Source organism: Peromyscus leucopus, chromosome 8b (assembly GCF_004664715.2).
Source record: "Peromyscus leucopus breed LL Stock chromosome 8b, UCI_PerLeu_2.1, whole genome shotgun sequence".
In the NCBI taxonomy this organism is placed as follows: Eukaryota; Metazoa; Chordata; class Mammalia; order Rodentia; family Cricetidae; genus Peromyscus; species Peromyscus leucopus.
In genome coordinates, this window is record NC_051086.1 from 63,938,336 (window position 1) to 63,951,094 (window position 12,759).

At 40.1% G+C, this 12,759-nt stretch overlaps 1 protein-coding gene across 1 annotated transcript in view; it reads left to right on the forward strand.

Annotated features, from left to right (window-relative positions):
- Positions 1–12,759, forward strand: part of Psmd11 (proteasome 26S subunit, non-ATPase 11) — a 39,990-nt gene that overhangs the window by 733 nt on the left and 26,498 nt on the right. Inside the window, exons 2-3 of the mRNA XM_028866971.2 lie at positions 1,882–1,983; positions 8,162–8,286. Coding sequence (XP_028722804.1) covers positions 1,882–1,983; positions 8,162–8,286 — 227 coding nt within the window. The remainder of the gene's footprint in view (positions 1–1,881; positions 1,984–8,161; positions 8,287–12,759) is intronic.

A 12,759-nucleotide genomic window follows, 5' to 3' on the forward strand; every position in this document is an offset into this window, starting at 1 on the left:
TCAGATTGGCATTTGGTGGAGGTGGCTAAGACGGTCTTCTGTCCGGTGTAGACTGTGAGGAGGCGAAGTGTCGGGGTGGGACCGCCGGGACAGAGGAGGTGACTAATTCTCCCCGGTAGGGGTTGAAGTTAGTTCAGAGTTAGTTGTCTGTTGTTCTGGGAACTCTTTGGAACCGGCCAGCCCCACATTGTGGGAGAAGAAGAAAATTTTAGCATCATAGCGTGATTGTCTTAAACCTGAGGGCAACAGGAAAGTTGAAATAGGAGCCTTCAGCCGGTCGGTCGCCTTCTACTGGGATTCAGGTGTGAACAGGAATAAATGGATAATGGCAGAGAAGGTTTTTTTTAAAAAATATTCAGTCCTGAAGGGTTCAGCTAGGGCATGAGAAGCTTCTTGTGATAATGTGATCTTTTAATTGTATCCTGATTCGGATTGGCTCAACAAGTAGTTAGTGAATGCACTTGTATATAGGACTTCCAGGATGTTGGTGCTTATGTGGACTTACTGAGTCTGTTGAATTTCAGTTCTCAACATTTGCACAGAGAAAGGACAGTAACAAGAGCTTGATGGCTTTATCTTTGGGGGACTAGAAAAGAAGAGGCGATGATGCTCACGGTGTGTTTTGAAGGAATAATGTCGAGCAAGTGCTTTTCAAAGTTCTTATCCTAAATCAGTTTTAGAACAGTACCAGAGCTACCCAGTTGTGGTTACGTAGGTATTTTTCTGTGAGCACACGTTAATATTTAGAAGTAATCTGAGGAGCATGAGTTTTAACAGTTTTTGTGCCTAGTGCTTAATTTGTTTGCCTTTCAGAAAGTAGAAATTACTGATAAACGTTGCCATTAGAGTATTTCTTGGTTGCTCACCACACTACAGGAGAGTCCCCAGCAAGCTCCCTGGTAGAGCCAGCTTGAGTCATGATGGGTGACAGCCTCACTTTTTCTGGACTCCATCATGAAGTATCAAAATCTTGTTTTTTGTCAAGTCATGATGGTTTATAGGAGCAGTGGTAACTAGTGATGATCAAAATAAGCACTACAGACTTTGGAGACTGTCTGAGGTTCAAGTGGCTGAATAATTATTAACAGTTGAAAGTGGGACAGACAGAAAGTTATTTTAACAGGACCTGAATCCATTATGAGGCAGCAGTCTCTCCTAAGTGTAACTTGAACATCACCGAAGCTTTGATAAGGATTTGCCTAGAATTGCTTTATAAAATTGTTTATTCCTAATAAATACATCCTTTAGCTAAAGTTTTCTATAGACTTAAAAGTTTATTGAAAGACTTGGTTTATAGTCGTCAATAACTTTATAATTTGATTTTAGTTTGTGATAGGTAAATGCACGGCATTTAAAAAAATCATGCAACATAGTGTCTAGCATAGTGTCTAACATCACGTGGGGTGATGACCATAATTGGAAAGGATTTGCTTTAGTTTTACTTTAAGCAAACAGCAGACATTTCAGTGTCTAGGTGAGGTGGATTCTAAGGGAGTGATTAAAAAGGCTCACTTGAAAAGGACTCTTTTTTTTTTTTCATTCCAAGACAGGGTTTCTCTGTGTAGCTTTGTGCCTTTCCTGGAACTCACTCTGTAGCCTAGGCTGGCCTCGAACTCACAGAGATCTGCCTGGCTCTGCCTCCTGAGTGTTGGGATTAAAGGTGTGTGCCACCACCTCCCGGCATGGAATCTATTTTTGTATTATTACTATGATGCACGTCCTATAGATACTTGGTTATTTTACTTTCTTAGCTCTTATTTGTTTGGTAGTTTCATTTGGGAAATAGGCTAGAGTTCATAATGGGTCTATGAGAGTAAATTTTCCCCTTGCTTTTTTTTTTTTTAAAAATCATAATTTTAAGAGTTCATTTTCTTTTCTCAGTGAAACGTGACATTCAGGAAAATGATGAGGAGGCAGTCCAGGTCAAAGAGCAGAGCATCCTTGAACTGGGGTCTCTTCTGGCAAAGACTGGACAAGCTGCTGGTAAGTTTTACAAACAGATTGTACCTATAATGCTTTTGAAACACCAGATGGAGTTTCTCTTAAAACACTGAACTACACCTAACACCCAATTCGTTTGTGGCATTATTCAGTTTTATTTGCCTGACAACTTGTTGTTCTTCAATTTTGTAACAGTAAAGTGAGGGGGAAAGTCCTGTTTTTGTTGGGATATAGTAATCTGTGATTTGTTTCTTATGTTTGAATTATCACTGTATTTCATTATATATGGGCAATAGTCTTCAGCAATTTCATTGACTAGCTCTGGTATATTTAAAGAGAGTGACTTTAGGCTCTTCATTTAAAAAAATGGCTATGGATTTTGTATCCAAGTGACTCACTTTTTCTGACGCAGAATGAGTAAGACATCAAGTAGTGCCTTCCTAAGACTTCTTGGTGCTTGGGACTGCTGTATATTGTTCAGACATCTTCGTGGTAACTGAACCATTGGCTGGCTGAGCTTGAGATGATAGTTCTTGAAATAAGGAGAATCCTGTTGACTAGAAAGGGCCTTTGACCAATAAAGTGGTCATAGAATCCTAAGTGTGTTTAAACTTAAAATGGGTCATTTTTGTCACTTACAGTGAACTTAGAGGGGCTGGAGAGATGGCTTACGACTTAAGAGCACTTATTGTTCTTTTTTTTTTTTTTAAAGATTTATTTATTTATTATGTATACAGTATTCTGCCTGCATGTGTCCCTGCAGGCCAGAAGAGGGTACGGGATCCCATTACAAGTGGTTGTGAGCCACCATGTGGTTGCTGGGAATTCAACTCAGGACCTCTGGAAGAGCAGTCAGTGCTCTTAACCACTGAGCCACTTATTGTTCTTGTAGAGGATCTTGATTCGGTTCCCAGCACTCCCATGGTGTCTCATAACTATCTGTAACTGTAGTCTCAGGGGATCTGAAGCCCTTTTCTGACCTGAGGGCACCAGGCATGCACATGGTACACAGACATATATTCATGTACATAACATAAACCATAAAAGAAGTTAAGTTGAAGCCGGGCGGTGGTGGTGCACGTCTTTAATCCCAGCACTCGGGAGGCAGAGGCAGGCGGATCTCTGTGAGTTCGAGGCCAGCCTGGTCTACCAAGTGAGTCCCAGGAAAGGCACAAAACTACACAGAGAAACCCTGTCTTGAAAAATCAAAAAAAAAAAAAAAAAAAAAAAAAGAAGTTAAGTTGAATTTAGAATTTATTTGATTAGCATAAAGGGAGTTCTGGTAAGTCACTTCATGAGTTACTTTCAATTTATGTAATAAGCAAAGAGAATGGTAGAGATAGTATAACAAAATGTCTTGAACTTATAAACTAAGATCTTTGCAATTAATGATTTATCTTTTTAATTACTGGCTTAATCAGTAGAAAGTGAAGTAAAGATGTGGATGTTGCATGCTTGTTATCTCATCACTTCGGAGGCAGAGGCAGGCTGATTTCTGTGGGTTTGAGACCAGCCTGGTCTACATAGTGAGTCTAGGACAATCAGGGCTATATAGTGAGATCCTCTCTTAAAAAACAAAAACAACAACAACAAAACCCAACAAAAACAACCTTGTATCTAGTATATACAGTGAGTGTTTCAGTGATTTTTCTCTAATGAAGTTACTGAAATTTCATGCTTCTCCATTCTTGCTCTCTAACACGTGATTAGTTAGGGAATACACTGCTTCACTTGTTGGATTTTTTGGGGGGGTGGGGGTGGGAGGATGAACAGGGTTTCTCTCTGTAGCTCTTGTCCTGAAACTCACTCTGTAGACTAGGCTGGCCTCCAACTCACAGAGATCTGCCTGTCTCTGCCTCTCAAGTGCTGAGATTAAAGGTATGTGCCACCACACCTGGCCACTTGCTGGAATTTAATAGGTGAAATATAATAGTTTTCAAAAGCTCTTTTAGTTTGCTTACTGTTTTCTAGGACAGTTTGATCCTTATGGGTCGGTATTCACAGAACAGAAATCTTGGAGCCTGTTATATTAATTTACCTATTTTTGCAATTAATTATTTGATAGACTTCTGTTGACTTTTAGCTTTGAAAATATGTCTTTTCCCTTAATGTTCAGTTTTCTTTTTTTGTTTTGTTTTTTTCCAGACAGGGTTTCTCTGTGTAGCTTTGCGCCTTCCCTGGAACTCCCTCTGTAGCCCAGGCTGGCCTGGAACTCACAGAGATCCGCCTGGCTCTGCCTCCTGAGTGCTGGGATTAAAGGTGTGCACCACCACCACCACCACCACCACCACCACCACCGCCCGGCTGTGTTCAGTTTTCTTTATTGTGCATTTGATAGTTATCTGGCAGTAGGCTAAGTACCCTTCCTAAAAAATTTAAGATAGGATTCCTGGTGGAAAATAGTCCTTAGAGATCAACGAGTAAGATAAGGTCTGATGTATAGGAATGATTGAGAGTAGTTCTGAGCATTAGCAAACCAGATGCCTAAACTCAGGGTCTATGGATATTTTCTCCCAAGACTTGATAAAAAAAATCTGCTGAGTCTGTTAGGTTCTAAGAAGGAGATTCTGATTATAAATTGCAGCTAATTCCAATGAAATTGGGAATATGATTTTATGAAATTAAAGGAATATACAAACATGGAAAGAAACTGAGTATGTATAAGAATGAATACTCAATAGTAATAGACTAAAGTAGAAAATGAGATTTAAAAAAGATAGTTCCGATCATTTGTTCCTCTGTTGAGGTAAGAAGAACAGTACTTAGAGAAAATAATGCTGGCAGATGCTAGAGATAAAGGCAGACACCTTAGCTCACGTCTCACTTCTGCCTTTTCTAGGAAGGAAAATGATTTTCAAACAGAAAAGATAGAAATAACATCAGAGAGAATTAAAGACAAGGTAGGTGAGAGAAGAGAGAGCATATGGTCTTTATGTTTCTTTCTCTTGGCTCTGACAGTTTCTGTCTTTTGGCATCAAAGGAGTACTAGCAGATACAAGTGCAGAACCACTTACTCAGAGGAGTAATGAGGATGAAATATATGAACACTTAGAGTAGGCAATATTATTACACTTTTCAGGAAGAACAGCCAAGGCTGCTACACAGAGAAACCCTGTATCGGGGAAAAAAAAAAGATGGAAATAGACTGCTTTCTAAATATATTAGTCACTAAAATATGGAAGAAAGAATATTGTATCAGACTACTGCAGTTTTTTCCCCTCTGAGACGGTTTCTCTGTGTAGTTTGGTGCCTGTCCTGGATCTCGATCTGTAGACCAGGCTGGCCTTGAACTCACAGAGATCTGCCTGGCTCTGCCTCCCCAGTGCTGGGATTAAAGGCGTGCGCCATCGCCGCCTGGCCAGACTACTTGTAATAAGCAGTCACGAACTAGGGGTATATGTAACTCAGTGGTGGAGTACTTGCCACTCGAGCCCCTCCAACTCCTACATGCACATATACAAACTATGCTTATATAGAATAATTAAAATTTAAAAAAGTAAGCTGGGCAATGGTTGTGCACATCATTAATCTCAGCACTTGGGAGGCAGAGGCAGGCGGATCTCTGAGTTCGAGGCCAGCCTGGTCTACAGAGTCTACAGAACAAGTTCTAGGACAGCCAGGACTATTACACAGAGAAACCCATCTCAAAAAAAAAAAAAAAAAAAAAAAAAAAAAAGATGTTTTGTGTGTGTGTCTTTTGTTTTTTTGAGACAGGATTTCATGTCTGTTTTGTTCTTTTGAGACAGGATATCTCTCTGTAGCCCAGGCTATGTCAAATTTACTATGTAGCCCTTGAACTTACTCATTGTGATCCTACTGCCCTAGCCTTGTTCTGGATTTATAGCACACGCTAGCAGGCTAGGATTTTTTTCTTAAGGCAAAAAGGATTTATGTTGCCAGTGGTTCCAGAGCTTTCAGTCGTTGTAGTGGGAGAGTATACGATGGAACAGAACTGTTCAATTCATGGTAGATAGGAAGGAGAGAGAAAGGGCACAAAGAGGAATTTGATGAGAGAAAAAAATCAGTGTCAACTGGAGTTATTATGGAAGACTCAGTAGTTCCTTAGCTGGGCCTCCAAGGGCTACATAGAATTTATGTAGATGAGAAAGACATCTTGGATGGGCTTCTGGCATGAAGGCAGCTTGAGAGCAGGCTTATAGTGAGTGTATGAGCATAAATGAGAGTGGAATGGAAAGAAGTTCAGATACTGGAAGTCAAAGCTCAGTCCTGGGGAGTGATGGGTGAACGTTCTCATTCTGTGTAGCTTCCCCTTAGCACCTCTCGTAGTTCTGTGCACCCTCTGAATTCAGGCAGATGAGGGTTTCAAGGACGCTGACTTTTGCGTTTTCAGGAGGGCAAAGTTTGCTTGCCCTGAATTAGAGTTCTCAGGAGGATGAGTCTACAATTAGAGAATATTAAAGAGACACTGACACTAAGGCAGCTTCAACCTACATTCCCAAAATACTTCTTTTTTAGTTAAAACATTGTATAGGGGTTGGAGAGATGGCTCAGTAAAGAACACTTGTTATTCTTTCAGAAGACCCAAGTTTGATTCCCAACACCCACATTGAGTGGCTTACCTGTAACTCTAGCTCTAGGGGCATCTTGAGTCCTCTGATCTTTGACCTTTAAGGACATTTGCAGGTGCACATAAGCATAATTAAAAACAATAAAGATAATTCTTTTAGCCAGGTGTGGTGGTGCATACCTTTAATCTTGGCACTTGGAAAGCAGAGGCAGGTGGATCTCTGAGTTCCAGGCCAGCCTGGTTTACAAATCCAGTTCCAAGACAGCTAAGTCTGTTACACAGAGAAACCCTGCCTTGAAAAACAAACATTTTTAAGGTTTAGTAAGCACCTCTCTACTGCTAATAAAGTCACTCCTGTGACTTAGATTTCCTGAACTGCTCTCTTCTAAAAGGAGAAGAGAACTTTATGATGGACAGCTTTTTAAGTCATTACTTAAGACTTAGGCTTTGGATTAATGAGGAATTGTTTTAAACTGTATAATGAAACTTTTAAAGACAAGACATCCTGACCTCACTGTGCCAAGGAAGTGCTGAAATGCTTGTTAGTGCCAAGGGAAGCTTTAAGAGGGGAGCTGGAGTTGGAGACCTCTGTCTTTGGGAAGCAGCCAGGGCATGAATTTGGAGTTAAAAACATTACTCTTGTGACTTGATATTTGCTGGTTGTGAGTGGGTGATTTTGTCCACTGTGGGCAGGTGCACAGCATATTTCATGTTCTATAGAACTGTTCTGTGAGGCCAGAAGAACTTTACTGTGTATCTTTGATTAAAATGGATAAATGAGGGAGTTTCCCCACAAGTGATTCAGTGAATAAGTGGGAATGGAATACAACTTTGGTATGTAACAATATTGTTGGTATTCCATTACCTGCTGTGATTTAAAGGTTTGTTTTTTTCCCTTTTCAAGATATGGTTTCTCTGTGTAGTGCTGGCTGTCCTGGAACTCACAGAGATCCGCCTGCCTCTGCCTCCCAAGTGTTGGGATTAAAGGCATGCACCATCATTGCCTAGCTAAAAAAAAGAAAAAATTTAAGACAAGGTCTCATCCTGTAGCCCAGGTTGACTTAGAACTCATTATGAGGCTGACCTCAGAGTCAAGGTAATTCTGCCTCAACCTCCCAAGTGCTAGATGTGATCTACCACACCTGGCTTTGCTGGACAATATTGTTAAAACCTCTAATGTGTTTCATTACACTGAAACCAGGCATGGTTTTTGTTACAGTGACTCAGTTTTTTCCCCCATATATTTTATTTATTAATGTATTTATTTGTGTATATGTGGGGAGTCCATGCATGCCATGTGCTTGTGTGGAACTTTAAAGACAACTTGTAAGAGTTGGGTGTCTACACTGTTTGGTTCCAGGGGCCTAAGATGGGTCATCAGACTTGATGGCAAGCACCTTTACCCGCTGAGGCTTAGCTTTTTTAAATGAACATTTTGGGGGCTGGAGAGATGACTCAGTGGTTAAGAGCACTGGCTGCTCTTCCAGAGGACCTGGGTTTAATTCCCAGAGCACCCACATGGCAGCTAACAACTGTTTCTAACTCCAAGATCTGACACCCTCACATAGACATACATGCAGGCAAAGCACCAATGCAAATAAAATAAAAGTAAATTACTTTAAAAAAAAAAGTGAACATTTTGTTTCTAATATTAGAATTTACATTTTATTTTCTAAATTGCCACCCATACAGAGCTTGGAGGACTCCTGAAGTATGTACGACCTTTCTTGAATTCTATCAGTAAGGCTAAAGCAGCTCGCCTGGTTCGATCTCTCCTTGATCTGTTTCTTGATATGGAAGCAGCTACAGGGCAGGAGGTAAGTTATAATAATGAGAGGAAGTAGATGATATGGAAAAAGTGTTTCAGTGAAAGATGCCTACTTCACTGTGGTACTGTGTGGAAGGGACAGCTGGGAGGACGCTCAGGACTTATCATGTCAGTTTCTCTTTGTTACAGGGCATTTGATACTTTGAGTCTGTTCCATGCTTTGCTTTGTAAGTGGAGATTGTCAGTGGTCCCTGGAATCCTCATTACATCAGGGTCACAAACTGATTCTTGTCTTTGAGGTATTGTATTGCCACACCTTTGTAATGTTTTCTGTGTCTGTGGTACCTTTCATCTGTGTCACAAAGTTTCTTAGGAGCACCAGTTGAGCTTGTGGCATCCTTTTCTTGTCATGTTTTGTGTGGCTTACGTGCCTTTATTAAGGGGTGAACATCCATCTGTTGTGTTGGGAAGTGACTGATGTTTCTATACATGTTACTTACAAGTTTAAACTGGACATTGAGCTGTTCAAAATAGATCATTTCTGGAACTAGTGTTTACTGAGTGTTTATAGTAGTCCTGTAGCCAATAGGGATACAGTTGGAAAAACGCATTAATATTCTCATGAGGCTTGTATTTTAAAAGGGAAGGCAGATACTATATAATATGTATGATAATATATCAAGTCAGGGGCTGGAATTGCCAGTTGGCTGTATGTCTGATTGTCTGCTTTATCTTAGGTGGGCATGCAGGTAAAAACAAAAGTCCACAGTAGTATATTGGTTGGAGTGAGGGATTTCAGAAATCGAGGATACATGGATTGATCCCACTTAGGAATTATATTTTGTTAATTCTGGTTTCTTGCTTTGATGATGCTTTTTTATTTATTTATTTATTTATTTATTTATTTATTTATTTATTTTTAATTTTCGTTTTTTTTTCGAGACAGGGTTTCTCTGTGTAGCTTTGCGCCTTTCCTGGGACTCACTTGGTAGCCCAGGCTGGCCTCGAACTCACAGAGATCCGCCTGGCTCTGCCTCCCGAGTGCTGGGATTAAAGGCGTGCGCCACCACCACCCAGCCTAAAAAAAAATCTACTATAAATTTATTAGAGTACACAATATTTTGGGGAACACAATACCACCACATTTCCTCTCTTTTTGTCTAAAATTAAAAAAGCTTATAACTAATACAAGAAAAACTATCTTCAATAAGTATATGCAATATACAGTCAAGATTACATTAACAATGTCTAGTCCATTAACATTTGACAGATCCAGACAAAAAACTCCATTATATATATTAACAATGTCCAGTCCAGTAACATCTGATAAACTCAGACCAAAACATTTTCATTACTTATCTTATTTAAAACAAGTAGTTCCTTTTTAAAAGTAGATTCCATAATCTCCCTTTTTATCTTACTATATCCATATTTTCTCTTTTTTCTTTTCATAATAGATTCATTAGTCTACCTTTTGTCATTTTTATATCTTCCCCTTTTTCTTCAGTGTAGATTCAATGATCTACCTATTTATCCTATTATTTCTTTATCTTTTTTCTCAGAGTAGATTCACCGCCCGACTCGCTTTTTTATTTTTTAGACTTATTTTATGTGTATCAGTGTTTTGTCTGCATGTGTGTATGTGTACCATGTGTGTGTCTGGTGCTCTTTGAGGGCTGGAAGAGGGCATTGGTTACCCTGGAACTAGTATTATGGATGGTTGTAAACTACCATGTGAGTGCTGGGACCTGAAATCAGGTCCTCTGCAAGAACAATAAGTGCTCATGACCACTGAGTCATCTTTCCAGCCCCACTGGGATGACTCTTGGAAGCCAAGCTACAAGCTTGTAGGGCAGTCTTCAGATTTACTTGTTTGTGGTTTATGATGGTAGGTCAAAAGTAGATAATTTTTAGATAAATGCCTTTGAATCAAAGTTTTATACGTATTTTGGTGAATTAAAGAAAACGTAATTTTTAGAAATGTTGATCTAACTTGTTTTCTAAACTGTACTTTGTATTCATGAATTCATCTTGTGTCTGAAGTAGAACTCCTTAAAACAGGCTGACCAATGACTAATAAATGCTACTTTGAACTGTATAGGTTAAACATTATTGCGGCTGTTTCTTTGCTCACTGAAGTCATTAGATTTGTTCCTCCCTCTCACAGGTGACTGGGTAGAACCGCACCTGGTTAGTGTTCACTCTTTTACTCCTTTTTTTCCTTCAGTTTTTTTTTTTTTTTTTGAGACAGCCTCATTTATGTAGCCTTGGTCAGCCTGGAGCTCACTATGCAGACTATCAGATGGCCTGGGATTCAGACAGATCTGCCTGCCTCTGCCTCTGGAGTGCTAGGATTAAAGTTGAGCACCGTTGTGCCTTTAATCCTTGGTGGAAGTATCCTCAGCTCATAACTTGGTGCTCTTATTTATTTGATCAGTAGGACTCACTGGCTTTTGTTATACGGTTCCATGTTTGGGTAGGCGCTCTCTTTACTGTTTATACATTGCAGTTGTTCGTTTTCTCCAACTAATGACCTTCTTCCTTTTCCTAGAGTAAATGGAAGTTCTCAGGCAAGTTATTCTTTTAGAAAATTAATTAGTTAAATAATTAATTTGTCCTTTTTAGAGATGTCTCACTATGTAGTCCTGACTGGTCTGGAACTTGCTATGAAGACCAGCCTGGGCTCACAACCATAGAGATCCTCCTGCATCTGCCTTCCAAGTGCTAGAATTACAGGCGTACCCCATGTCTGGCTCATTTGTCCTTTTGAGTCAGGATCTCATAGCTCTGGCTGTTCTGGAACTTGAAATCCTCTTGTAGCCTTCCAGGTGCGGGAATTACATGCACTACCATGCCTGACTGCATTTCGTCCTTTTCATATGTGTGTAACTTCAGTGTTTGGTAAAGGCTTTTTTGACAATGAGCAATTTAGCTTTTATCAAAAAAAAAAAAATCCCAAGTCTCATTCCATTGATTGGAATTTTTTTGATAGTTTTGTGGGTTATAGGTTATTTGCTATTAGAAAAATCCCACTTTGTGTGAGTATATGTATATACCCATGTCCTGTGATGGATGTACGTGGGTCAGAGGATGGCTTGTTGAATTACAGGCATGTGCTACCACACCTGACTGACTTCCATACCTTCTGTCTATATTAGATCTCTCTCTCTTTCTCTCTCTCTCCATTTTGAGACAGGGTTTCTCTGTAGTCCTGGCTGTCTTGGAACTTACTCTGTAGACCAGGCTGGCCTTGACCTCAGAGATCTGCCAGCCTCTGCCAGTGCTGGGATCAAAGGAGTATATATCACCATTGGCTTTATATTAATTTTCTTTTTATTTATTTTGTTTTATGGATTTTTTTTTTTTGAGACTGTCTTTCTGTATATTGATTGGCTAGCATTGAACTCACAGAGGTGCATGTGCCTCTGTCTCCTGAGTGCTGAGATTAGTGTTCACAACCACTGCCTGGCTTACTTTCAAAGATAACGTACCAAGTAGCATTGTGAAAATGCTGTATCTCTTCCGCCCCTGCTTGAGCCTTGTGTTGCTCTCCACCGTCAGCTGTAGGTAATGCGTGGTTTTCTGGAGTATAGTACACCGCAGCAGGGTGAGCCTCCTGTTCTGACTGCTGTTGAGCGCTGGCTTGCTGAGAGGGCAGCTCCTCGTGCTGTGCCTTTCCTTCTTAGTCTGTCTCAACCTCACTTCCTTGTACATTTTTTCCCGTTTATGCTGGTGTGATCTTAACTTTTTCAGTGACCCACATTGTATTTTGTATATGTTATATTTATGATTGTTTTACATTATATGGCAATTATGCATTTGCCTTATCATCTTTAATACAGTCTCAGTCGGGAATTATTCTATACCTCATTTCCAGTATACTTCACATTCTATGGCTACTTAAACAATTTTTTTTTACATTTATTTTATGTGTATAGGTGCCTTGCCTGCATGTATATATGTGCACCATATGTGTCCAATGCCTGAAGAGGTCAGAAGAGAATGTTGGATCACTGGAATTGGAGTTAGAGGCCATTGTGAGCTGCCATATGGGTGCTGGGAATCAATCCCACGTCCTCTGCAAGAGCTACCAGTGCTCTCAACAGCTAAGCGGTCTAGCCCCTTTAGCCCCTGGAATAGTTTGTCTTAAAGGAATTACAATTTTAGTACAGTCAGACCTTGGGTGCTCAGAAAATTCTTTCTTTCTTTCTTCCCTTTTTTTTTTTTTTTTTTCGAGACACAATTTCTCTGTGTAGCTTTGGAGCCTGTCCTGGATCTCACTTTGTAGACCACGCTGGACAAAGAGTCTCCTGGCTCTGCCCTCCCGAGTTCTGGGATTAAAGGTGTGCACCACCACTGCCTGGCCAAAATACTTTCGTGAATTAAGATATGAGTTGGTATTTTTGTTTTTTGTTTTCCAAGACAGTTTCTCTGTGTAGCAGCTCTGGCTGTTCTGGAACTCACTTAGTTTTCCACTGAGATCCTCCTGCCTCTGCTTCCCAGATGCAGGGATTAAAGGCTT